This window comes from Propithecus coquereli, unplaced genomic scaffold (genome assembly GCF_000956105.1).
Source record: "Propithecus coquereli isolate 6110/MARCELLA unplaced genomic scaffold, Pcoq_1.0 Scaffold137, whole genome shotgun sequence".
Lineage (NCBI taxonomy): Eukaryota > Metazoa > Chordata > Mammalia > Primates > Indriidae > Propithecus > Propithecus coquereli.
Window position 1 is genome coordinate 7,452,867 of NW_012137969.1, and position 27,028 is coordinate 7,479,894.

At 61.4% G+C, this 27,028-nt stretch overlaps 1 protein-coding gene across 2 annotated transcripts in view; it reads left to right on the forward strand.

The window, feature by feature from the left end:
• The window catches only part of ADAP1 (ArfGAP with dual PH domains 1), a 45,616-nt gene that overhangs the window by 10,845 nt on the left and 7,743 nt on the right, over positions 1-27,028 (forward strand). The window contains exons 2-5 of one of the 2 annotated variants that reach the window (XM_012639060.1): positions 2,054-2,184; positions 9,070-9,161; positions 16,179-16,261; positions 26,703-26,815. In XM_012639060.1, the coding sequence (XP_012494514.1) occupies positions 2,054-2,184; positions 9,070-9,161; positions 16,179-16,261; positions 26,703-26,815 (419 nt within the window). Of the gene's footprint in view, positions 1-2,053; positions 2,185-5,981; positions 6,037-9,069; positions 9,162-16,178; positions 16,262-26,702; positions 26,816-27,028 lie in introns of those variants that run through there. The other variant, XM_012639061.1, reaches the window with a different exon arrangement.

The following is a 27,028-nucleotide window of genomic DNA, read 5'->3' on the forward strand; positions in this document are numbered from 1 at the left end:
GGGCATGGCTGTGTTCCAAAAAAAACTACTCATGAGAACAGGCAGCCGGCCTGCGGACTATAGTGCCGATTCCTGCTGAAGGGTTGTGCGCACATGGCTTCTCCCAGGCCAGGAGCTGGACAGTCATCCCAGATCCTCTATGTGAGGATGTGGGTGGGCGGGCACAGGCATTCCAGCCCCTTGGCCGGGCAGAAGCTTTGGTGGCCTTCATTTAGCCATCCTAAGAAGTTCCGGATGGGTAAAGGCAATGGGATGTGGGGTCTGGGTCAGTGGTCTACACAGCCAGCACAGAATCCAGCAACACCACCATGTGGTGTGGAGTGGGGTCCCCACTGCACCCCAGTGCGGGGACTCTCCCAGCTGGGCTTGTCACCCACTGCCCCTCACAGGTGGATAGCCTGCCCCTGCCTACGCCATGTGCCTGGGTGCTCTGTGCATGGCCGTTGACTGAGTGTTTATAGGCAGCTTTGGCAAAGCCTTCTGGAAAGGTGGCGCCCAGGGGAGACATCCCATCTGTCTCTGTTCTGGGACCTCAGCTGCCCCCCCAACCTATCCTCCAGGAGGGTGTATAACTATAGACTCCCTCCTGATCCCAAAGAGCTGCTCAGCTCTGCATAGACAAAGCTCCTGGTACCTGCACGGAGTGTCACTTGGGCATTTGTTTGTTGATTGACTGAGGGGTGGAGAAAAAGCCTTTGGTCCCCCTGGGACACAGGGACCCTGCAAGATTGGGCTGTTGGCACTCACTGATTCGCAACTCTGTGGAGACCTGCTCTGCACCAGGTTCTGTGCTGGGTCTGGGGTGCCCCATGGGCCACGTCCTCAGGAAGCCCACCATTAATGGGGGCAACAGACCTTATCAGTCAGGGAGTCCAGCCGCGTAACAAACAGCCCAAATCTCAGAGACGGGGACGTTATTACTCATACTGCACAGGCCCTGGTGGACTCTCCTCTGACAGTGACTCTGGGCCAGGCCTTGCCCACGTTGGGCCTCCACCTCCTGTCACAGGGTCTCTCCGTCATCCAAGGGTGGACACACAGCAATGCGGGCAGAAGGTCATTTCACTGGCCAGGGTTGGGCCCATGGCCACACCTGGCTGCTGGGAACCATCTTGATGTAAACCACCCTCATCCAGGAGAGACTTTACCTAAAATGAAAGCATTTCAGAGATGACTCATCCCTTTCCAGAGAGAGTATTCCCTGGAGGGCTCCTGTCAACCATCCCCACTCAGCTGTCTCGGTGGGAGGTGTGAAACAGGGGGAAGACACTGAGTCACACAAGTGGCCGCTCACCAACCGCCCAGCTTACTGGCTTTGCTTTCCTTGCCTTTTGCTTTGCCGCATTTCAGCGTGAAACACTCAGACGTACCCAAAAGTGGACCCGCCATACCACGGCGCTCACGCACCCCATTCGGATTCAGCCATTGTTAGCGTGTTGCCACATTAGCTTCACCCACATACGCACGTGTATTTTTGTTGAATCTTTTAAAGTAAATTAGACTGAAGATGCAGAATCCCTAGATACATCAGCACGCGAGGTCAAGCCACAACGCACTGTCACACCTAACAGAATCAGCGCTGCTCGTGTGCTGTCACCTGACACGCTGTGTGTCATAGCAACGTTTGCCGCTACGGTTTGCCCAGTCGGAGACGTGCCTTACGTTGGTTGTGAGGTGTCTGGTATACTCAGAATCCTCCGCCCTGGGATGATTCATGTGCACAGACGACCCCCAGGGCAGACACCCCCAGAAGGCACATGCGCCCTGCCTGGGGTCTCTGGAACGCTGGGGTTGGTCTCAGGGGTGTGGGTTCCTGGCAGGGTGGGGGTTCCCTCCTGGGCCCCAGCCCCCCAGCATGGAGCTAGTGCTGCTGTCTCTCAGCAAATGCTCCATCCATGTCAGGGAGCAGCTGGGATGGCTGGGGGATGTCCAGGGTCTCCCGTGCAGCTGCCCACTGCGTGGTGGGGGTTGAGGGTTCCAGCTGGGAGCCTCATGATGCCTGGTCTGACGCTCTGTGGCTGAGCCTCCCTGAACTCTGGCCTTTTCCTTCCAGATCCAGACTGGGCTTCCTACACCCTGGGCGTGTTCATCTGCCTCAGCTGTTCCGGAATCCACCGGAACATCCCCCAGGTCAGCAAGGTGAAATCAGTCCGTCTGGACGCCTGGGAGGAGGCCCAAGTAGAGGTATGAACTGGGGTGACGGGCCAGAGCGGGGAGTCTTGCTGTCACCCTCAGGGTGACCCGGCCCTGACCTTGCTGGGCCTCAGCCATTGGGCAGTCAGGCTGTGGCCACCCGGGGCCTCGGTTCCCCCTTGGGGCTCAGGCTGTGCTCCCCGCAGGGGCTCAGGCTATGACCCCTGCCAGGGGCTTGGGCTGTGGTTCCCCTCGGGGCTCGGGCTGGCTGAAACCCGAGGCTGTGGGGCCGGGCAGCGGGCAGGACCTGGCCCTCCAGCAGCTCCTCCTGCACAGCTGCCCCCTCCATCCCTGCCGGGTCCACCCCCCTCCTGGGGCAGCCGTGGGCTCTGCAGCAGCTGCAGGGTGCGCCTTTGGTGCGTGAGGGAAGCGGGTCGCCGACCCCCATGCCACAGAAGCTCCTGGCTCGGGCCCTCGAGTCCCCACACCTGGAACTCAGCAGGAGCACACTGTGCAGGGCAACGGGCCCCTCTTGCTTTTAGGGTTTTATGGCTAATCCTTGTGGGGGGCCCCACCCACTCATTCATTCATTTATTCATCTGAGAAGTGTTTCCTGAGCACTTCATGTGCAGGGCAGGAGGGCAGAGCCTTGCAGGAGTCGCTGTCCCCTGGGGATGTCCTGGGCAGGGGAGGCAGGCACAGTGCGGTTGGGTGTGCGGCAGGTAGGGCCTGGACAGGGCAGACCCCAAGGGAAGTGGAGGGGCACCCTAGACAGAGGGTGCGGCCTGCGGACCCCCGCGAGAAATCCTCCAGCCCTCTGAAAGGAGGCCCTGGCGGCTGGTGGGTGGGGATGTGGGCAGGGCCCTGGGGGCCGCGTGGCTGTCCGGGAGAGGGCAGGTGGCCAGGAGGCTGCAGGGGCTGGGAAGGGTCATAGCTGGGTGGCCTGGTGTGTGCCCCAGCTGGGAGTGACCAGCGTGGGCATGGTGGTTAGAAACGCAGAGGCCCAGACCCGCCCAGATGGACCCACTGAGCCAGACTGCGTGTGGTGAGGGGACCCCGAGGGTGGGCATGTCCCCTGTGAGTGCTGGTGGGGCCCCAGCTCACCTTGGGCTCCTCACCTTGGACCTCTCTCACTGACCCTGAGTGGGACATTTGGTTTGCAATATTAGTCCCTTTTGCTGGGCAATGACTTGTCTGAGCCTCAGTTTCCCACTCTAAAAAACGGGCAGGATGGCCCCTGGATTGTCCCCTCCCTGGAGGGACAGAGTCAAAGGCCAGTGTCACAGAGGCGATGAGGCGACGTCCCTGCCACCATCCTGGGAAGGAGCACGAGCTGGGGTCCATGGGGCCCAGACTTCCTGGGCTGAAGGGGAGCCTGCTTGTTGTCCCAGCAGTTCCCTGCCCAGACACGCGGGTGGGCGTTTGCCACCGTTGCAAACATCCCACGCTGGGAGGCCAGCCCTGGAGCTGCGTCTGGAATCTGGGCTGCCCGTCCAGAAACAGCGCACGTGGCGTGATGCCAGGGAGGGAAGGCGGGAAGGCCCCGGGTTCTGCCTGCAGAGGTGCGGTGGCCGTGAGCCCGCGGAGACCAGTGGGCTCGCAGGGCCAGGAGGAGATTCCCGTCCTCTCTGCGGTCTGCACATTCTCGCGAGGAATTCGAAATGAAGGTGATCGCGGAGAGGCCTGGCGGCTGTGCCTGTGAGGCTCCTGGACCCCTGGCCCAAGGCGGAGCCGGGGCTGCTGCCGCCTCCTGGGCCCCTTCCCTTTCCTGGGCTGGGGGTCCGCTAGGAGGCTCGGAGCCCTTGTGAGCTCTGGGGTCACACCTGCTCCCACCCACCTGGGAGAAGCAAGCTGCGCAGCCGTGACCCAGGACTGGCCGGGGCTGCGGCCCAGGCACAGAGAACCTTCTCTTTTTCCCTTTTCTTTCCTTCACATTTTACAGTTCTTTTTTTCAACTTCATATTCTTCTGTAACATTGTTTTTAACAATCGCTTCATTGTGAAAACAATTCACATACCATACAATCCACCCATTTAAAGTGTACAATGCAGCGGTTTTTAGCACATTCACGGGTTGTGCAACCATCACCACAGCCAGTTTTAGGATATTTTGATCATCTCAGAAAGGAACCCCGTGCCCTTTAGTGTCAACACCCCCACCCCAGCCCCGAGCAGCCACATGCCTACTGCTCGCTCTGTAGCTTTGCCTGTTGTGGACATTTGACAAGAGTGGAGCCACACGCTGTGGCTTCTCGCACTTTGTATAATGCTTCCAGGCTCTCGGCGCTGTAGCATGTGCAGCGCTGACGCTCCGTCGCGGGTGACCAGCCTTCGTCCGTGGGTCCCACAATGGACACGCAGGTCGCTTCACCCCATGCGATGTACTTTATTTTTTTTTCAAAATTTTTATGGGGATACAAACGTTTGGGTTACATCTATTGCATTTGCACCACCCCGGTCAGGGCTGCAAGGATGTCCCTCCCAGACTGTGCCTATGGCACCCATTAGGTGTGAATTTACCTATCTATCCTCTCTGCCCCCGTCCCACCTGCCCGACACCCGATGAATGTTACTTCCATACGTGCACATGAGTATTGATCAGTTAGTACCAATTTGATGGTGAGTACGTGTGGTGCTTGTTTTCCATCCTTGTGATACTTCACTTAGTAGAATGGGCTCTGATGTACTTCGATGACCACGCACCACGTGCATGGGGCACACGCCCAGCAGGCCTAAAGAGCGCTGCGGAGTGTGAGCTCCCTCCCCGCTGGTCCTCCACCTCCTTGCGTGCCTTACCCTAACCCTAACCCCGAGCCCAGCCTGGGGCTGGCGTTTCTGCCTCTAAGAGGTGCTCTGCCCGTGGGAGTGCAGGCGCATTTCACTCCACGCAGGAGCCCCCGCCCTCCCCGTGGCTGCAGGGGAGCCACGGCCTGTTTGCCCCTCTGGCTGGACATGTAGGTTGTTTCCAGACTTTTCTGACTGTGATCCCTCAACCCATGAACGTGTGGGAGTTTCTCAGTAGCCTAATTTCCTGGAAGCGAAAGTGCGAGGTCAAAGGCGATGTGGTTTGGTAATTTTGGAGAGATTTTTGCCGGACTCCCCCCGACAGCTACTCCCAGCCCCGGTGGGCTGTGGGGGTGACGCCGCACCCTGCGTTCCGGCTGCCAGTGCTTCTGCGTTGCTGACCTGACAGGTGCAGCAGTGTTCTCGAGAGGTGGAGATTTCATTCGGAATTTTCTCATCCTAAGTGGAACGGAGCATCTTTGACACGTGTTGCAGTCGTGTGAACTGTCTCTTCTACCTTGCACCTGTCTTTCTGCCACATGTTAGCTTTTTCATCTTCTAGGGGTTTTTGGTGTATTAGAGACATCAATTTGAGATTTTGGCTGAAAAAGTTTTTTCTAGGTTGTCTTTCGAATTTGCTCATGGTGGTTTTTGCCATGGAAAGTTTTTTACTTTGATGTAGTCAAATGGATAAACCTACTCTTGTGTGGTTTTAGGGTTGAGAGCATGCTTAGATGGGCCTTCTCTGCCCAGGGTTATTTTTTAAATAACAGCTTTATTGAGGTATCCGTCACATGCCACACGGTTCGCACTTCTAAAGTGTACAATTTAGTAGTTTCAGCGTAGCCAGAGCTGTGCAGCTACCACCACAATCTAATTTTAGAACATTTTCTTATCCCAAAATAGAACCCTGTACTCGTTAGCACGCACACCCCACCCCCAGACCCCAGCCCCTCCTCAAGGCAGAAAGACTGACTTTCTGTCTCCGTGGACTCACCTGCTCCGAATATGTAGAGGTGGAATCACAGCGTGTGGTCCATTGCTGGGCTTATTTCCCCGAGCATGTGTCCAGGGTTCATCCGTGTTGCAGTGTGTGTCAGTGCCTCATGCCTTTTTACAGGTAAATAATACTCTGTTGTACGGATAGACCATGTTTTGTTTATCCACTCGTCAGTTGATGGACATCAGGGTGGCCTCAATCTCCAGCTCTCATGAACGATGCCGTGGTGAACATCCGTGTGCGTGTTGTGTGGCGTGTCTTCACGTCTCTTAGAATGGAGTACAATTGCCGGGTCCTGTGTAACAGTATGGTTGATGTTTTAAGGAACTGCCAGCCCGTTTTGTCAAAACGGCTGCACGTTCCCATCAGCAATGCCCCCCACATCCTGTCTGGCACGTGTCACTGTCTGCGATGTTTGCCATCCTGGGGGTGCTCACTGTGGCTTTGATTTGCACCCTGCCAGTTCAAGGATGTTGAACATCTTCTCGTGTGCTCACCGGCCATTTGTGTATCTTCTCGTGAGAAGTGTCCATTCAAACCCTTTACTCATTTTTAAATTGAGCTATTTTGTCTTTTTATGATAAGCGAGGAGTGTCGATGACTGAGAGTTCCTTATATATTCTGGACACAAGTCCCTGGTCAGATAAAGGATATACAAGAAGTTTTTCTCACTCTGTCGGTTGTCTGCCACTTTCCTCTTAGAATATGATATTTAAAAAATACAAAAAGTACAGTTTATATTGTCAAGGAGCTATCCATGTCATTTTTTATTATCGAGGTGAAATTCACAACATAAAATTAACTATTTTACCGTAAACAGTTCAGTGGCATTTAGCATGCATCTTGTCCCCAAATACTTCCTCACCCAAGGAGGCCGAGCCACTCCCCAGCCCTGGCCCCCACCGATCTGCTTTCTGTCTTCGGATTTGCCTGTTAGGACATTTCATATAAGTGGAATCACGCCAGACGTGACCTTTCGCGTCTGGCTTGTTTCATTCAGCGTGACGTTTCCAAGGTTTATTGTATCTTTTCACTTCCCTGATGTATCCTTTGAAGCACAAAAGTTTTACATTTTGATAAAATCCCATTTATTTTTTTCTGTTTTGTTGCTCGTGCTTTGGTGTCCTATCTATGAAACCATCAGCTAAGCCAAGGCCATGATTTCCTCGCGTATGTTCCTAAAACTATTTTTAAAAATCACCCCATGATTTTTTCTGCTACTTTTATTGTTTAGTTTTTGTTTTTTTTTTTTTTGAGACAGAGTCTCACTCTCTTGCCTGGGGCGAGTGCCGTGGCGTCAGCCTAGCTCACAGCAACCTCAAACTCCTGGGCTCAAGCAATCCTACTGTCTCAGCCTCCCGAATAGCTGGGACCACAGGCACGCGCCACCACGCCCGGCTAATTTTTTCTACATACATTTTTAGCTGTCCAATTAATTTGTTTCCATTTTTGGTAGAGACAGGGTCTCGCTCTTGCTCAGAGCTGGTCTCGAACTCCTGAGCTCAGAACGATCCGCCTGCCTCGGCCTCCCAGAGTGCTAGGATTACAGGCGTGAGCCACCGCGCCCGGCCTATTGTTTAGTTTTTGAAATGAAATGTTTAATGGGAATTTGTTTTAGTGAAAGGTGTATCCGACTCTGCTTTTTCTCCGGATGGCTGTATGGTTTCCCAACACGTTTCAGTCACCTCAATGTCCCCCTGTCCATTTGAGACGTCACCATCCCTGTGCGGACCCACGGCAGTCTGTGGACCTGTTCCTGGAGTTTCCAGTTTGTCCCATTGAGCGAGGCGATTGGGTCAGCACCTGTTTTGTTGAGATAGCATGATAAAATGTTTTCATATCTGTAGGCAGAGTCTTTATTTTCAGAATTTCCTAGGATATTTTTGCTTATTAATGTTTTTTTCTTGAGACAGAGTCCTGTCACACAGGCTGGAGTGCAATGGCATCATCACAGCTCACTGCAGCCTCGAACTCTTGGGCTCACGTGATCCTCCTGTCTCAGCCTCCTCAGTAACTGGGACGACAGGCATGTGCCACAGCACCTGGCTGGACATTTCCTGTTAAACTGATTCTTAGGATTTTGTCCAGTAGCTGTCATAAATAGGATCTTTCCTTCTGTTGTATCACCTAACAGACTGAAGTTTTATATAGAAAAGCCATTGATTTTAGAATTTTAGTTTGGTGCCAGCGTCTTGTGGAATTGTCTCGCTTGTGACTTTTTTCTCCAGCTGATCCTCTTGGGTCCTCTGTGAGCACGAGGACTCAGAGGGCAGGCAGCCTCAGGAAAGGGCCGGCGCCCCCTTGCCCTGCGGCTGTGTGTGGTGGGTCAGGTCCCCCCACCCCCGCTGGCTCCCTCCTGCCCAGATCCCCACACCCAGCCGTGGCGCCATCTCCAACGTGCCCCGCACGGTCCCTCCCCAGGGCCTCTGCACTGGCCATTTCCCCTGCCAGGACACTCTTGTCACGACCCGCCTCCCGAAAGCCTCCCCAGGCCCTGTGAAGGAGGCTCCACGCCTGCACCACGCGGCTGTTTGTTTCTTTCTTTGCAAATGTGTTCTTGGTCCCTGCCTCTGTCTGCTCAGAGGAGCCGCCTGGCCGGGCCCGGCTCTGCCTGTGTCCAGGCCCCCGTCTGCTGCACATTAGCAAGTCGCTGAGCATGAGTTGGATGAGTGGATGAGCCCAGCCTTTTGGGAGGCAGTGAGGGGGGCATTTCCAGACGGAGCAGCCTGTCCAGCCAGGATGCGCCTGGGGTGTGTCGGGCAGGGCCCAGATGCCGTCCCGAGGAGGGGGCTCTCCTCTTGGCCTCTTTTGCCGAGTCCCCTTTCTTCAGGGACACTGGTTCCTTCCACGCACCAGGGGAGGGTAGATGGCTCAGAAACGGTTTCCCTGGGACAGGAGAGAAGGTGGGAGTCCCTGTCCCAGCGCTGGCCAAGCCCTCAGTGCCCTGGGTCCACCAGCCCCACAGCTACCCTGGGTCTGGGGTGCCGGGAGCTCTGACCTGGCCCCCCCACCGCTACCCACCCACCTCCTGGTGCGCTGACTCTGCCCCCCGCAGGCGTTCTGACCCTGCTCTCCCAGGTGCTCTGGCTTTGCCCCCCAGACACTCTGACCCTGCCCCCCTAGGCGCTCTGACGCTGACCCCCTCTCTTGCAGTTCATGGCCTCCCACGGGAATGATGCTGCAAGAGCCACATTCGAGTCCAAAGTGCCCTCCTTCTACTACCGGCCCACGTTTTCCGACTGCCAGTAAGTACAAAGGGGCTTTGTCAGGGTCACTGGGCCACAGCTCCGGAGATGGCTCCGGGAGGACCCACGGCTGGAGTGGGGGGGGTGCGAGCCGTCGAGAACGTCAGCCAGGGCTGTGCTGCGCCCCTGGGGCCCCAGTGTCCCCCACGCGTGTGTGGCTGTGTCTACCCTCCCTCCTCTGGCTTGGGGTCCTGGCCTGTGGGCAGTGGCCGGGGAGGGCAGGGAAGGATGTTTTGTCCCAGCAGACTTGGGTTCTCTGGGGACAGTGGGGGTCCCCATTAGGGTCTTGGGGGGCTCTCAAGCAGTCCCCCTGGGTGCACTCTGGTGGTGTGGGAGGAAGACATGAAAGCTCCTGTCACGGGGGCCCGCCCAGGTCCTGCATGGAGGCGGGTGATGTGGGTGCTCCCACCGGGTGGGGAGGGTTCTGGAGTCGTTGGGAGGCTGCAGAGAGAGGGGATGCGGGCTGGCTCCGGCCCTGGTCAGCACAGCACCAGTGACCTTGGGCTGAGCCTCAGTTTCCCCATCTGCCCAGCAGATGAGGAGGGAATGACATGCACCAGTGCCCTCCTCTCCGCCCATCGCAGGGGAGGGGCCTGTGGCCCCAGCCCCACCTGGGCTCCCAGCCCCCAGCTCTCTCGGCCCATCCTGCTGTCCTGTCCCAGCGGCCACCCGTTTCCCACACCCACCCTGTGCCTCCTGCCTCCCAACCTTGGCCCAGGCCACCATTCACGCGGAGCGCCCACCCACCTCTGCGCAACATTGTCCTGGCTCCGGTTTCCCACCGCTCGGTCCAGAGCCCCCTCCCGCCTTGGGCCGCTGGTCTGCGTGGGGGCGCTGGGCAGCCTCCCCGCAGGTTCTCCTGGGCGGGGGCCTCTGATTCCTGCGTCTTCGGTGTCCAGCACAGGCAGACACGCCTGAGGGACTCCGGAAGTGGCGGGTGAGGGGCCGCACACACAACCCCTGGGACAGGGCCTTGGGCGAGGCGGGCGCCCGCTGACGTCGGTGGCCGCCTTTGCCAGGCCAGCACCAGGGAGGGGACATGTCCACCAGGCCATCCTGGGGCTCCCGGGGCCCTTGGTGCCCCATGACTGCTCCGCGGGTCTGCCCATCTCCTGCCTGCTCCCAACACCCCCACACCTCCCTGGTCTGGGCACCCTCCCCACCAGGAAACCCACGTGCCCTTGTCCTCCCAAAGCAGGACAGTCCCCATGGTCAGGCAGAGCCCCGTGCCGGCCAGTGCCCACTGCCACTCAGGCACGGCGTGGAGGCCAACGTCTAGCTCTCTCGTGATAAGGGCCTCTGAGAGCGGCTGGGGAAGGACCCAGGACGTGTGACCCCCCCAGCCCGAAACTCCTCATCACAAGGGTCAGGCAGGGGTCACCCAGACAGAGGTGGGAGGAGCCAATCTGGCCAGGTGGGGCCAGTGCCCAGGCCAGCGTGTGGCGGGGCCAGTCCTGCAGGCTCCCAGCATTCCCCTCTTGGCCATGAGCCATGTGCTGTGGGATCTCTGGGGGCCAGGCCCCCCTGCAGGCCCCTCAAGGCCCCCACTGTGCTGGGGAGACATGTGGTGAGGGCAGCCTTGCCCTGTCCTCCTCATTCCCAGGTGAGGGTGGCCCTGCCCTGACCTCCTGTTCCCAGGCCGTGGCTCGGTTCCGGCCCCACCTGGGCCCTACCTGGTCTCCTGTGTGCTCAGCTTTCTTCTTCCGTTGACTCACCCTGGACTCACCTTGTAAACCTAAACACCCCTGGCCCCACCCAGGGTGATACCTGTGGAACCACAGGCTGGGTGCAGCACTGTGTTTTCTGACACCACGTTAGGTGAGCGTGAAGCCCTCCCAGGGCCCCAGGAGGGCGGGGGCCCCACTCCCCAGGTGTTGCTGCTATGGGCCTGCCCTGACTTGGGGAGCTCCAGAGTGGGCTCTGCCCTAATCCATGCCCAGGAGTTGCTGGTGGGGATTGTGGTCACCCTGGGGCATCTACGTCCAGGGCTCTGTTCGGGGTCTGTGCCCCTATTCAGTGGGCTCCATGACGGGGGAATGGGGTCTGAATGTTGTCACTGGGTCCAGAGGGCCTCAGACAATGTGAGGGGCAAGAGGGAGGAGGGGGAGGGGGAAGAGGAAGGGGAGGAAGAAGAGGCAGGGGAAGGAGGAGGGAGGAAGGGGGAAGAGGAAGGAGGGGTGGAGGGGAGCTGGCAGGGAGAACGCACTCACACTCTGCATTCAGGGCTGCCACCGGCAGACTCCCTGGGTCTCAGTGGAGGCTGCTCAGGTTGCTGCAGGGAGGAGGGGCTGGGTGTGTCCAGCAGCAACTGTCACCCTGTGTGTCTATTGGTTGTTGATTTTGGGTCACCAGGCCCTGGGCTGGGCGCTCACAGGCATCTTCTTGGTGAGCCTCCCGCGAGCCTGGGAGGCAGGTGCCATTCGGATCCCACTTCCCGGGTGAGAGGACAGGGGCTGGCAGCCCCTCCAGCCTACACATCACCCCTCAACCCGACAGGCCTGGGGCCCTGACCCCGTCCTGAGACCACCCCCCCACCAAGTGCTCACGGGAAACCCAGCCCAGGCCTGCGCGGCATCCTCAGTCTGACTCAGGGCTGGCGCTAGTGAGGCCGTTTTGGAGACATGGGTTTGTGGCTAGCGGCAGGCTGCGGTGTGGTCAGGGTCACCCTCCCAGCTCAGGGCCCCCAGGTGTAAACTGTGGAAGCAGGAGGTCATTGTGGCGTATAACCTGCGATGTCCGTGAGGTGGCAGGAGACAGTGCTGTCTGGCTGTCGGAGCTGTAGGACGCAGGAGCGGGGGCAGGAGGAGGAGCTGTGCCTTCACGCGGAAGCTGTCTCAAGGCAGAACGCTGCACACGTCTGGGTGGCATCTTTGCAGGTGCTAAGAGCAGCAGGCAGGGACACGGAGTGGGACAAACTGAGTGTGGAAAGCCTTATTTCACACCCCGCTGCCTCCCAGCACCCGCTGGCCACAGGGCAGCAGGACAGGCACCCTGGGCCTCAGTTTCCACAGTTGTAAGAGGGGAGGGTGCCACCTGCTGCCAGGCCATTGGGAGGAGGGCCGTGGCCAGGGTTGTCCCCCAGTGTGGGCTCCTTTCTGGAGGGTGGAGTACAGGTCTCAGGGGTCCCGTGTGTGGCTATTTTTAGCACAGGCCGTGACTCAGGACAGAGGTCACTGCAGGGCCCTCGAGTCTCCACCCTGACGTCCGGAGGGAAAGTCAGAAAGGGCCGCCCTCTCGGTTTTGCTGCTGGGTGGAACCAGCCCCTCCTGCTTCCTGTGTGGTGAAGCTGGGCCGGTGGCAGGGCCCCGACACTGGGGTGCAGGCAGCGGCCGCTTCCCGGCAGCACCCGCCATGGGAGGTCACGGGTGCAGCCTCAAAGCCTGGGCCCTGCAGGTGGGCAGGGGTCCTGCTGCCCGTCTTAGCTTCCTGCTGCAACACAGCGCCACAGAGTGGCAGGAGTCTGTCTGCCCAGCCTGGGGGCCGGACGCTCAAGGTGGTATCTCCATGGGCCTCTCTGCAAGGCTGGCCGACGGTCACTTCTGCAATGTCCTTGTGTGGCTGTCCCTCCGCACATCTGTACCTGATTTCCCCATCGTGAGGGCACCCGTCACCCTGGACTAGTCCCTCGTCTGAGCCCCTGTCTCCAGCACATCTGAGGTCTTGGGGTTTGGATGCAATCTTGGGATGGGGCACAGCAGGCTCAGGAATCACCCGGGTGTTTACAATGTCCTGAAATCCCCGCAGCAGCAGCTGGCAGAACCGGAGGAGCGGATGCCTGGGAGGCCGGGCACCCAGGGGTGTCCACAGCCACCAGGGCCACTGGGACCAGCCCTGGCTGGAGAAGGATCTTGGATGGTGCCCAGTTGGGGAGCCCTGGTGGGGCAGAGGTGGGAGGGGACCCTGGGGCTCAGAGCAGGGGCGGGCTTGGGTGGGGGCCCCCCATGAAGCCACCAGGTCCAGTGGTCACCCAAGCCCTGCCCCACCCAGCCCCCAGGGCCTGGTTTGCTCTGGGTTAAGGGGACCCACCCTGACCCGAGGGCCCTGGCACTGAGGGGGCGGCTCCTTGAGCCCTGGGCACACAGGACAGACCCCAGGGAGTGGGGACGGAGGCTTTCCAGCCTAGCCCAGGTACCCCAAGCCCCTGCATCGTTCTGGGCCGTGCGAGGGGTGAGGGCCCAGCTGGCCGGTACAGGAGGGGGCTGGCCAGATGGCCTTGGGAGGGCAGGGCCAGGACCGCGGTGATCGGCTGATACGAGACCCGTCATGAGGGAGGATTTGGGGCAGCCCTGTTGGGCAGGGCAGGATACAGCCACTGAGCTCTCCTTACTGGCTCCGAGGGCTTCCTCCTGCTGCTTCTAGAAGCCTCCGCGTCAGCCCCAGGAGGCCCTGTGTGCAGGTGCGAGTGAAGGATGCCTGTGTCTGCGCCAGGGCAGTGGCCTGGCCCTCGAGTGTCCCCTGCCCTGACGGCTATTCGTCGCAGCCTCCCTCAGTGTCCGCGTGGCATCGACGGCCCCAGGTCCCCACACAGCATCAGGTCCTCCCTTCAGCTCAGAGGCCAGAGCCTGGGGTGCTGGAGGGAGCGGCCTCCCCCAAGGTCAGCCCGCTGGCACCCTGTGGGGGACCGGATGACGGCACCCTGTGGGGGACCGGATGACGGCACCCTGTGGGGGACCGGATGACGTCCCCCAGAGATGCGTTCACATCCGACCTACAGTACCTGCGAAGGTGAACTCGTCTGGAAATCAGGTCTCTGCAGGTGTAGTCAGGTTAGGCGAGGTCATCTGGGGTAGGTAGTCCCACCCCCCAGCGGGCGCCTGGTAGGAGGCCCAGAGTGGAGGCTGCGTGAGGCGGAGGCGGAGGCGGAGGCGGGCGGCGCATCAGCGGGGACCAGCTTTGTGGCGCCTGCTTTTTGGACTCGGGGTTCCAGAACGTGAGAAGGTTCTGTCGTCCCCAGTTTGGGTGATTTGCCATGGCAGCCGAGGGACACTCACACCACAGCGCTGGGGGCCCAGGACCTGGCCCGAGGTGGGGGCGGCGTCCGGAGGACCCGTCTCCCCTTGGATCTACACAGACCAGCCCTAGCCCCAGCCCCGGCTCTGAGGCTGCCGCGTGGCCAGCATGAAGCAAGAGGTTTCCTCTTTGTCTTTTGTGTGGAATTGACTGGAAACAGAAAAACCGCCAAGCTGGGGGCTGTGCTGGGGCTGGAGTTGGCCTCTTCCATGGGTGGCTCATGCCTTTTGCCATGGCGGCAGCTGACCCTGCTGTGACAGTGGACAGAGAAACCACGTGGCTGGGCCGGGAGGTGCGGGCCTGTCACTCCGAAGTCTTTCTCTCCTGCGGCCGTGGTCAGGTGTTCATCCAACAGTTTCCCCCGAGACTTCCTGGCCTGACCGCTGCTATCTCTGTGTCCCCTGCGAGGTGGGAGCTGGGGCCAGGGACAGCCGAGGAGGCCAGGGTGCAGGGGATGGGGGGGGGCGCAGAGAGCTCACCGTCCAGAGATGGCCAAGGAGACACGGATGAGTAAATGGGCCGTGTGGCGTGGGACACGCGGGAGGGCTGGAACGGTGGGGCATGAAGGGCCTCTCGGGGCCAGGCGCAACAGGGCTTGGAGGGAGGAAGCCATGGCTGCCTGGGGGACACCCCGGAGTGCAGAGGCCTTGGGCTGGGCTGGGGCAGGGGGTCAGGTTGGGCGTCGGGGACACGGAGGCTCTTGCTGTCGCTGGAACTGCGTGAGGTGGTTCGAGCAGAGGATGCGCAGGTGCCTCCTGCATCCAGTTTGCCATTTGGAGAGATGTCAGGGGCAGGGACAGCTTCAGGGAGGGGCCAAGGGGACCCCGGCGGCAGTGCTTGTGACTGTGGGTGGGGGGCTGCAGAGCCGGGTCCAGGCCACCCCTGAGCAGCCAGGAGCTGGCAGCCGCCCTGGGGATGGAAGGAGCCGGGCTCCAGGTTTGGGCCTGGGGCACAGTTGTGTGTGTGGACTTGGGGGTTCTTCCGGCCACCCGCAGGTCTGGTCCTGCCCTCTGGTCAGCTGTGGGCTTCCTGTTCCCAATGCCTCTCCCCTGGTGAGGCCAGGGCCTTGTCACCTACGTGAGCCCGGCGGACGTCTGGCTCCTGCCGAACCCTGGGCCTCGGATTCACAGCAGGGGGTCCCGGCTTCTCCCTGCCACACCCAATGACTCTGAGCCCACTTGGGGGGGTCACAGGGGTTCCCTGGGGACCAGTGCTCTCCCCAGAGATCCTTCCTGGCAAGTCTGTCTGGAGGCCCCAGGGGGGTCTGAGGTTGAGCACTGACCACTGTCCTCTTCTGCAGGGGCTTCAGGCCCCAGAACTGCAGCGTGCGGGCAGGAGGCTGGGCTGTTACTGTCTGAGATCCCAGCGTGGGCCCAGGCTCCCTGATAACCACGGAGAAGCTTGCTAGAGGAGGTGATCAGTGGGAGGTGATCTAACCATAAAGGGAAGGAAATTCTGACACACGCTGCAGCACGGAGGAACCTCACACATTAAGCTGCGTGAGAGCCAGACACGGAGGCACATGTATGATCCTGTTTATGTGCACGGCCAGCAGGCAGGGCTGTCTGTAGAGACAGAAGGCGGATTATGGTCCCGGGGCTGGGGGTCTGCTAATGGGTGTTTCTGTTTGGGGAGGTGAAATGATCTGCAATTAGACGGCCGTGATGGTTGCACAACCTGGTTGTGCTATGCAGTGAACCGCTGAATCGTACACTTTAAAGGGTGAATTTTATGGTATATGAATTATATTTTAATAGTTAATAAGAAGAGGAGGTATGAAAAGGTGAAACTACTTGATTATCGAACCATTTTAAAAATCAGACTGGCGGGCCCTGCAGCCCAGGGCCTGAGTGCCTGACCCCGCAGTTCGCCGGCGTCTCCTGCCCCGAGGGCAGCCCCAGGTCTGCTGGGGGTTCCTGGGGCCTCCTGAGGGTCCTGAGTCCCGGCCCAGGCACGTGTGGGTGGATCTCGGTAGCCTGCGAGCTCAGTCTCCTCCTCTCTCCCCAGAGTCCTGCGAGAGCAGTGGGTCCGTGCCAAGTACGAGCGGAGGGAGTTCGTCCACCTGGAGAAGCAGGAGCCCTACTCGGCAGGTGAGGCCCGGGCTGGCGGCCACACCTCTGGGGTGCGGGCTTCTCTGTGTGTCTCCGTCTCCCACCGGCTCACAGGTGTGAACTGCGTCCCTGACCCCTTGACCCCCGTGCAGAGTCCCCGGGCTGTGTATAGCGCAGCCCTTACTTAGTGGTGCATGTGGGAGCCCCCCGCCACCCCTCCTCTGCTGGGGGAGGCGCCCATCCTGCTGAGGAGCGACCCAGGTGGGGAGCAGGAGAGGCCTGCCATGGTGGCCGCACACACGCCATGGGAGGGCAGGGCCAGGCCAGCAGCCTCCGCCTGTCCCTGGGCCCAGCCGGGAGCTGTTGGGTCTCCTGTGGCTGGCAGAGGCATCCAGGCAGCGTTCCAGAGCTTTGTGGACTGGGAAGGTCTGCACAGGTGTGTCTGAGAGGGCGGGGCATGTGGGGGTCCTGGGACACCTGGCCCCACCCAAGCCCAAGTCTCCCCAGCTCTTGTCAGTGGGCGAGGCCTCAGGCCACACCCCCGAGTCCACTTCCGCTTTCTCTCCCCCAGTGCATTTGAATTCCCTGTTCCACCGGACATGGTCGCACACACCTGTAGTCTCAGCTACTCAGTAGACTGAGGTGGGAGGATCGCTTAAGGCCAGGAGTTGGAGGCTGCAGTGAGCTGTGATGGCACCACAGCACTCCAGCCTGGGCAACAGAGCAAGACTCTGTCTCAAAAAAAACAAACAAAAAAATCTACTGAACTGAAATTAAACCGAGAGTTAAATAAATAAATAAAATCTGGTGCTTCAAGTGGGAACCCCCCTAGCCTGAGCTGGCCGGGCATCTTCCAGAGGCTGATCTGCACATGGTGGGCTTGGGGACGGGGGCTTTCGTGGTTCCCCCCAGAGCAGCCCCGAGGTGTCCATGGGAGGGGCCGTCCTCTGCTGGGCGGCTGCCCGGCCCAGCCTGGGTGTGGACTGTAGCTCCTGAGGCCGGGCCACCTCTGCACGCAGGCCTGTGCCTGGGCTAGGCCATCGCGGCTGCTGGGACCCCAGGGGCGCTGTGGCCTGGCCCTCTGCATGGGGCCAGCCAAAGGGCTCCTTCCAGCAGGTGAGGCCTGTGGATAAACCCGTGGGTCATGAACATTGATGGCACCAGGCCAGCAGGGGAGGTGCGGTGTGTGTAGCAGGGACTGGCTGCCCCCAGCCCCCATGGCCAGGCTGCTGCCGGCGCTGGGCCGAGCACTGACAGTCCACACGTGGTGCATGGCTCATGCTCACAAATGCCCCTTCCTCCACCATGTCATCCTTGTCCAACAGGTGAGGAAACTGAGGCAGGTGAAGGGACAGGGCCTGGTTTTGAGTGTCAGCGCAGCCAGCACAAGTGGATCGGGAGGGCTGGGCACCAGGCGCTGGCTGGTGAGGCCACGTCGGCCCCTCACAGGGTGGGGAGAGATGGTCCCACCCACCCTGGCTCTGGCCCTGCGACCTGGGCACTGCATCCCTCCGCCAGCGAGAGCCACATGCATGCCCTTGCATGAAGGAGAGGCCCTGGGTAGCTGGACACAGGACTGCGTGTGGCCCAGCCGTCCCCAGGTGTGCCCAGGAGCAGTGAGAACAGGCATCGAGCAGGTCCTAGTGCACGGCGTCCACGTGGCACTGTTCGCTGTCACGGAAAACAGAAGCGGCCGGACGCCATCAGCTGAGGAGTGAACCGTGGTCTGTCCAGACCATGGGATGTTACACGGCTGCGAGGAGGGCGCAGCTCTGACATGCTACAACTTGAATGCGCCATAGCAGCGCCACACCGAGTGACACGGGACTCACCTTGTGACTCCGTTTGTATGGAAAGTCTGGAACAGGCAGGTCCACAGGGACAGAAAGTGGATGATTAGCGGTTGCCGGTGGCTGGGGTGACTGCTGATGGGCATAGAATCTCCTTTTGGGGGCATAGAATGTTCTTTAGGCAGAGGTGGTGGTTGCCACATAAACTAAATGCCACTGAGCTGTTCACTTCAAAATGGTAAGTCAAGTTTGCGATGCCTGGTGACGTGGGTGGGGCCGGGTGAAGGAGCCCCCCCAGGTGCTCAAAGCCCTCCCTGGGCCCCTGGGAGCGAATGCCGGTGAGTGGGAGGCTCAGGGTGTGAGACGCCAGGCCACTCTGCTGGCCAGAGTAACCCCTTACGCCCTGGGGGGCCGGCTCAAGGGCAGTCATCGGTCCCTGTCGGTGGGCTGTGGGGGGGCCCAGCACCCGGCATTCAGGGAGAGGCCTGTGCTCCTGCCTCGCCCCCGACACTCCCTGGGCGCAAAGTCCCCCCCAGATGGGGATTTCCTCCCCGCAGCCATCCCTGGAGTGTGGCGAGTGAGGAGGGAGCGGGCACCAGCCTGTCCTGCAGCTTCTGGACCCTCCCTCGCTCTGGCCCTGCCTGGAACCCCAGCCCACTCGCTCGGGGAGCCGCAGGAGAATCCTCTGTGCCGCTTTGTTTCCCCGAGTGTCTTAGCAGTTTATAACAAGATGGTGTGCGACCTCACTCCAGAGGCAGGTGTGGGCTGGGCCGACGTAAGCACATTGCTGAGATTTGTGTCCGTTCTTGTATCAGAACCTCTGGTTGTAAGCGACAGAAAATCCAACTTAACTGGGCGTGAGCAAGATGGGAAATGGATCGGCTGGAGTGATTCTGGCTTCAGGCACAGCTTGACCTGGGGCTTTGATCAGTGTTGCTGAGACTTGGTTTCAGCGTCTGCACCTTTCAGTTCTGGGTGACACCAGCCCCCCCGTCCCCTCCCCGCGGTGGCAGCTGTGCCCCAGCAGGTCCACTTCATGTGCCCCTCGCGTGTGCTTCAAGGAAAGGGTGAGTGTGACTCACGGAAGTGTCGGAAGTCTCTGCCTCTCTGGCGCTGACTGGTTTGGGACGGGCAGTGACCAGGGAGATGTGCCCTGGGTCACACACCTTCTTCAGAACTGGGAGCGGTCCTCCCAGGGATTGGGGTCTGGGTTCCGGAAGGTGCAAAACCATTGCCGGTTTGGAGGGTGGGTGAGTGAGCGTCCTGCAGGTGACTTGGGTGTCAGCCCCCGGCATATAGGTGGGCCAGGGCTCAGGAGGCCGTGACAATCGCTGTGAGCCAGGAGGCCTCCCTCCCCAGCCCGAGGTTCCCCCATGACAATGCTGGTGAAACATCCCCAGCACCGTGGGTGTTCCAGAGGAAGCTAACGGCTCTCGCGTGACATTGGCCAAGGGGATGGCAGGAGGAGAGGTCTGGCAGCAGGGTGGGCTCAAGGGGCACAGAGTGTCTCAGGCCTTGCACACCGGCCTCCCAAGGCCACGGCGGAGCCCACGGCTGCTTCTCACGCTAGGCCTGGTGAGGCAGCACAGCCTCGGCCCCGGCTCATATCCCACCACGGGGACCAGACCCCGCCATCTGTGCACTGCACTGTCTCACCTGGGTGATGGGAGCCTGGTGTGAGGACGGCAGTGGGGTGCGTGGGTGAGGCGCACAGGTGGGGCACGCAGGTAGGGTATGCAGGTGGGATGCACAGGTATGTGCGCCGCACAGTGCTGGCCCACCCCAGAGAGCCATCAGATGCTGTTGGATGACGTGGCCGTGTGTTAACTGGGCAGGAGCGTGGGAGTCCCTTGCAGCGGCCACCTGAGGCCAGGTGAGTGAGGGCTGCCCGAGAGAGCGTTGCCGTTGTCTCCCGAAACACGGGAGCAGTTTAGGTGAGGCAGGAGGGTTCCATCGAGAGCCGTGGAGATTGAGAGAAACCCGAGTGGGTGAGGTGGGGCAGGGCGGGGTAGGGTGTGGACGGGGCGACTGCTCGGTCTGTGCAGAGCCGCTGTGCCCACACCTCCCTCAGAGCCCCGCCAGGACTGGGTGTTTGTTGATTCCAACCCCAGACAGTCATGGGGAGCTGAGAGCTACGGCTGGGGGAGCAGCAGGTGCTGGGCCCGCGTGTCCTGTCCTGTCCAAGGGGGTTTCCTCCCCACCTCGGGGCCGCTGGCACGGAAGGTGGGTCTGGACATGCTCTCCCCGGAGAGCGTAACTCCCACACTGGAAGGGGTGGTTTAGCGCCTTCCGGCCCTTTCCACCACTGGCCTCCTCCCTTCTGGGCACTGGGCGGCCGTCAGCACCTCCCGTCCCTGGCTCTGAGCGCTGCGCAGTGGCCATGACCCCAGGCCCTTGTCTCGGCTCCTGGAGGGTAGCAGGCCACGGGGGTCGATGGCGGACCCCAGTGCAGAGAGCCTAGTGAGGCCTTTGTGTTCCACTCCCGCTTCTCTAAAGCTGTTGTACCCAGAGTGGCGATGCTCTGCCTCACCCTGGGCACTCACGCTTGGAGCTGCACTTCCCCGCCGGGCCTGAGATATATGGGAAGAGAACCTGGGTGTGCACAGGACGTGGGGGGTCGTCAGTCTGTCCCTGCCTCCCCCGAGGCCTTCAACACGCCACCCTCGGGACACTGGCACCTTGGTTGCATGGGGAGCGCCAGGCACACTGGCCAGAGAGTCTGGACGCCAAAAGCCCGGCAGGGAGCCCAAGCTGCGTGGCCCTGTGCGGGGTCCTGACGAGCACGGCCGCTAAACCCCACGGGCTCCGGGCAGCAGCCTCTCCCACCCCCACCCCAGCCCTGCAGACCCTTTCGGCACTGGTAGGAGTGAGGGGCGGGTGAGCTGAGCACGTCAAGCCTGGTGACCGTCCCTGCCCCAGGCTGTGGTCTCTGGCTACTGCGGGGGGGTGGGCACCATGCCAGGGCGGACCCTCAGGCCTGCCCTGGAATGAGCCGGCACCGTGGGCTCCAGGGCACTCTGGGCTGGAGCTGGGGCGGTTGGGGCTCCTCCTTCCCTTGGGGCCTCCCGGAAGCGAGCGTCCAGCGCTGGGTTCTGGAGCTCCTGGCGGCCGAACTGGGCAGTCTGAGCCAGGAACGAGCAAGGACACAGCAGGACCAGAACCCAGAGAGTCCGCGGTGCTGTGAACAGACGGGGGCAGGAGGAGGACAGTCCTTCCGACGCAAGAGCCCCGGTTACTAAACACAGCACGAGGAGGGCAGAGATCACCCCTCACACACAGCGAAACCGCGGCAGAGACGGGCCAGGACAGACACAGCCCCACGCGCCTCCCGAGGTTCTCACCCGGGACCAAGGAAAAGACGGGAACTTTCCCAGGATAAACCCCCGCCCATGTCTCTGTCCCTGTGCCTGATGTCGACCTCACTGACGTGGACATTTCCACGCAGCCCACGGAGGCAGAACTCCTGTGGCCCCAGGTGAACCCGGGCCACGGAGCCAGCCCGGCCCCTCCCTCTGCGGCCTCCTTCTTCCGCCAAAGTCACGGGTGTGGGGGTGCCTGCACCCTCCCACAGGCCCCTCTCTCGGTGACCCTGGGGACAGCGCTCCTGGCTCCCTCCCCAGCCAGGCCCCCGCCTGGGGTCAGAGCCTCAATGGCGGCTTTCACAGGGGCCTGGACAATGCCCCGTGTTGTCCAGAAGGCCAGGCCGCCCCGTGCCGCCTCACCACAGACACGGCGCTTCCTGCCTGAGGCTTCGGACCCCGTGCCCCACGGGGGTGGGAATCGTCCTACCTTCCTCCTGGTCTAGGCCCTGTACTCCCTGAGTGATGGCGGTGGGGGGGGGGGAAATCTCGTGCCTCAGTTTCCCCATCTGTGTAGTGGGGACAACATGGTGTCCAGCACAGGGTGTTACTGGAGCGTTGCATGAAGTCACTCGTGGGTGCACGGTCAGCGTGAGGCGTCCCTGGGGTCAGATCCCTCAAGGCGACAGGTGCTGTGGCTTGGCTGGGAGGCGGGAGGGGCCGTCCCCTCCCTGGACGGGCAGGCGCCTTGCCGGACTGAGGACGTCTGCCGCGCTCCTGAGCCTTCTCCGTCCACCTGGGGTCGGGTTTGCTGTGCTTGTGCGTTGGGGCCCCGTGTGGGTCTCCAGGTTTGGGGTTCGTGGAGAGGGGGGTGTTCTGGGGCAGCCCCCCACAGCTGTGCTGCCATGAATGTGGGGGTCTCTTAGGCCTGTCTCGTGCCAAGCCCCGCCCTTGGTGCTGTAGGAGACATGAGGGGGTCAACAGGGACCCGGGGAGCCCCCGGCCCCACCCTCTGACCCCTGGGGCTGCTTATGGCCTCTGCTGGGTGCCCCCTCCCCGGGATGTGCTGAAGGCCCTGCATGGGGACCCTAGCCTGCGTTGTGCTGTGCTGAGAACACCACATACAAGTCCAGGGCCTTGCTGGCCCACGGGGACTGTACCGTCCCATTTCACCCTCCTCTCAGCTCTGTCGCTTGATAGATGAGGAAACTGAGGCACAGGAAAGGGCCATAGCCAGGACGAGGTGGCGTTGGGTCTCGTGGGGCCAGCTGGGAGGTCCTGGCCTATAGCTAGGCCAGCCACGGCCCTAATGGGGACAGGGACTTGGTCCCTGCTTCCTGCTGTGTGACCCTGTGGCAGTCAGGCAATGTCTCTGGGCCCCGGATTCCTTGTGCACAGAAGGGGACGCAGCTCAGCCCCCAGTGACAGGGACGCAAGGCTCAGAGCCACGTGGTCTGGTGGGCCTCTCCCATGGCTACCACTGGCCGGATTGTTGAACAGACGAAAGAATGAATGAACGAATGAATGGATGGATGAGGACAGATGTGCTCAGTCACACACACCCAGCATCGCTGCCAAGTGACCAGGAACGGTGACATCTCGACGCCAGAGAACAGCACACTCCGGACTTAGCCTGGGGCTCCTGCTGTGAACTGGACCCCAGGACGGGGCCCTGCCCTCCCGCCACCTGCCAGGGTTGAGGGGTCAGACCTGCCCCTTGGGAAAATGGCCTCCCCGACCCGGGAGCCCCGAGCAGGGCTGGTGTGGGGAGGGGGCAGCCGTCCTGACGCCCTTGGACCTGGACACTGTTGTTTCCCCAGCCTTAGAAAAGATGCCCTGAGTCTCAGCTGTCCTGCCGTCTACGGGCCTCTCCCTGGAGGGCAGGGCTCGCTGCCAGCCTGCGGGTGGCGTGGGCTCCCATGTGGGGAAAGCAGACAAGGGCGTACCTGGGCCCCGAACCACCACAGGATGTGGCTACGGGTCTTCAGAGGCCCTGGCCGGCAGGTGCACCAGCGGGTTGGCAGGGACCCACGAATAGGGGTGGACAGACCTGGTGGCCTGAGCAGCAGGTGGGGAGAGGCAGGGCAGAGCAGGTGCACAGAGGACACCTGTGACCCTGGGAGCCACGCCTAGCAAGGCACGGCTGCCCTGGTGTTGGTCACTCGGGGCTGGGGCAGCAGCTAGAACCTGAGGCCCGGAAACAGGTCGTGGCCCTTCGGAGGCAGCTGGGTGTGGGCTCAGGGCCTTGGTCTCTCTGGTGCCTCCCCAGGCCCTGGCTCTGCGGTCCAGAGGCCACCCCTCCATTGGGGCAGCCCGGACAGGAGACAGAAGGCGGTACGGGCCCATCTCCCACCCTGCAAGCCTGGCATCATCCCAGAGTAGGGCCGGGCTCAGGTTAAGATAAACCAATGCACAAGTTGCACATGTGTGGTGCGACTTACACTTTGCATGTCCTGTTACAGCACAGCTCCCTGAGCTGTGGCAGGTGCGAGACGTGGAACAGCTTTGTCACCATGAATGTCTGTGGGGCCCACGGGCAGTGTGCTCTGTGGTCAGTCCCCAACCCTGAGACCACTGTCTGCTTTTGGCTCCTGGTTTTGCCTTTTCCAGCATGTCGTTCGATGGAACCATTCTGGCTTTTGGGTCTGGCTTCCCGGCAGGTGCACAAGGGTTCCTCGGCTGCGGGTGGAATCTGTGCTCGGAAGAACCACGGTTGTTTGTTCTTCTCTGGCCACGTGCTGATGGTGACGAGCGAAGCCACACTGTGCGTCCGTGTGCGGCTCTCACACCATCGTGTCTTTCGTCCCCTGGATGTCCGCTGCTCCCGGGTCATGTGATGAGTATGTTTAACTCTGTAAGAAGCACGGAGTGTTCTCCGGGGTCTCTGCCACTTCGCACCCCACTGGTGCCAGGAAGGGCCACTGCCCCCACCCTTGGCCACACCCAGGGTTGTCGGTGCTTGTGTGAGAGGTGGTTTTGCCGTCCTAGCAGGTGTGGCGGGATCTCATCATGACTAATGATGCCGAGACTTTCCACACGCCACCTTAGGCATTCCGTGGCGGGGTTCATGGAGTGTGGCCGGCCCCCGGCTCCCTACAGGTGGGACTGGACCCAGCACTCGGCAGGGCCTGGTACACAGTAGGTGTTCAATAAATGCAGGGCTCACCATCCAGTCTCTGCCCCAGGACTGGCCAGTCCTTTCGCAGAACACGGGCACCTGGGCACAGACAGCCTGGGTGTCTAGCTGTGCAGGTTCTGGCCGGGGAAGAGGCCCGAGACCCCAGGGCTGGAGAGCACAGGGGTGGATATGACGCCTGGGCCTTCCCAGGGAGGACATGGGTCTGTGCACGCCGGGCCGGCTGACTGCGGGGTGAGGCCAGGTCTGGGTCCTGGCCAATGCCCTCCTAAAATACCGCTCCTGCTACCTGTCATCGTGCCTGAAATTAGGCACCTTGGCAGCTTGCTGTCGGGAGAGCCAGAAGGGCAAGGGGAGCGTCCCCTCCATTCTGTGGCTTTGCGCTCACATATGGAACTGGCGAGATGGCAGGGACAGCTCCGCCTGCCCAGGGGCCTTGCCCACTGGACAGCAGCCCTCACGCTTCCTGAGGCGCTGCTGCCACCTGCTGGGCACTGTGGGCATGGCAGGGGCGGGGGCGTGTCCCAGCCTCAGCGTCCCTGAACCTGGTGCGGGGTGGGATGTGCAGGGGCCCAGCCAGCCCCAGCCTTTGCTGGCCAGGTGACCTCGGGCCAGGCACGTGCCCTCCCTGAGCTGTTTCTTCATCCATGCAATGGGACGAGCCTCTGAGGTCCTCCTGGGTGTGAATGAGGCCCCTGCCAGAGCCCCGCGTGCCCAGGAAGAGCAGCTGTGGTGTCATTACACCTGTGAAGATGCTGCTCCCAGCACTTCTTGGCGTCCACCCTCAGCCTGCTAAGCGCCGGTTGGAGAGGCCCAGATGCTGAAGGAAGAGCCAGACGGGCCAGGTGCTCGCTCAGTCAGTCAGCAAACACTCTGAGTAGTTCCTACTTGGGCTTGGGGGACACATTGGTGGACCTCCCCCCACTCCCATAAAGGGGACTTGCCCCGGCTGCTGCATGCCAAGGGGTGGGGGCACATCAGCCTCCCACGTGCTTGAGAGGTGCTGGGGCCTCCGAGTTGTGGGGAGGGAACAGGCCCGATCTGGCCCCATCCTGAGACAGGCCGAGCACTATGTCCCCAGCGGTGCCAGCTGCCCCTCCCTGCCGCCAGTCTGCAGCCTTTTTACGGCCACATTTCTCAGAGAACAGAGAAAATATCCCTGGTGTCTGGTGTTGGGGATGGGGCTGTCTGGGTGGTCGAGAGGCACCGGGCAGCGAGAGGCGTGGTGGTCAGGGCTGAGTGGGTCTGGCCCGAGTGGCTGCTGTGGTGACCAGCGGGGGCTGCAGCCCGAGCTGGCACTGACGGCCCCTCCCTCGCGTCCACCGCAGATGAGCGACCAACCCTCGGACGACCCCTCACAGGGGCTCCGGGTCCTTTTCCCCGAGACAGCTGCTCTGAGACCCAGCGTGGCGGCAACAGCCGAGCCCGCAGCCCCTCCCCCAGGGAGACACCGGCAGTGGCCTGAAAGCAGACACAGCCCCAAAGCCCAGCGGCTGGTGAATGGTAGCTGTGGCCCCCACACACAGCGACACGGACGTGTCTCCCGTGCAGATCCGAGGGAGGAGCCACGTTGCCTGATCCCACTCAGCAGGAGGTCCCAGGACAGGGAAAGGGGTGGGGACGATGTGGAGGATGTCTGAACAGTGCTGGGGGCAGGGAGAGGCAGGGGCACACAGCGTTGGCCACGGCTCAGTGGCTTGAAACCACCCGTGTTTACCCTCTCTCCGTCCTGAGCTTGGAGCTCCCGAATGAGTCCCACGGGGCCACGGGAGGTCTGTTTCTGTGGTCACGTCTCCTCCGTCCTCAGATCTCACCCACAAGGCCCTTGGCCACGTCTGCAGAGTCCCTTTGGCTGCAGAAGGTGACATGCCCAGGTCCGAGGACCCCAGGCAGACACCCTGGGGCCGTTCTGCTCAGCACCGGTGGCCACGTGGGTGTGCGCAGCGTGAAGCTCGAGCTGCGGCTCGTGGCCCAGTTCCCCGCACGCGTGTGCCCTACCTGGAGAAGCAGCGCAGCTAGAGCCTGCGGCAGCAGATGGCCAGGGCGCGTGCTGCTTCTGTACGAGGGCAGGTGGCGGGGGACAGGCAGGGTCAAGCCCCAACTCTGCCACCTCCGTCGGGCTCTTGTCGGTGCCTGCCCAGGTGGGGCAGGGCCCGGGGGAAGGCAGGGGACACTGGTCGGAGTCCTGGCACCTGTGCTCTCCTCGGGGCCGGCCCTGGTCCACCACCTGTCTGACCGTGTTCCCTCTCCCCCAGGGTACCGCGAGGGCTTTCTCTGGAAGCGAGGCCGGGACAACGGGCAGTTTCTAAGCCGCAAGTTCGTGCTGACGGAGCGAGAGGGGGCCCTGAAGTATTTCAACAGGAGTGACGTGAGCCAGCCACGGGGGGTGACTGGGGCCCTCCCAGGGCATTTCCAGGCCTCCAGCTGGGGCCTGCAGTGGCACCCCCGGACAGCAGCTTCGTGTCCTCAGCTGCTCTCCTGGAGTCCCAGGGGCCATGTGGTCACCCCCATGGGGACCCCCAGAGCCCCCTCATGAGGGGTCACCCCAAGACCCCCTAGAACCCTCCCCATAAGGAATCTC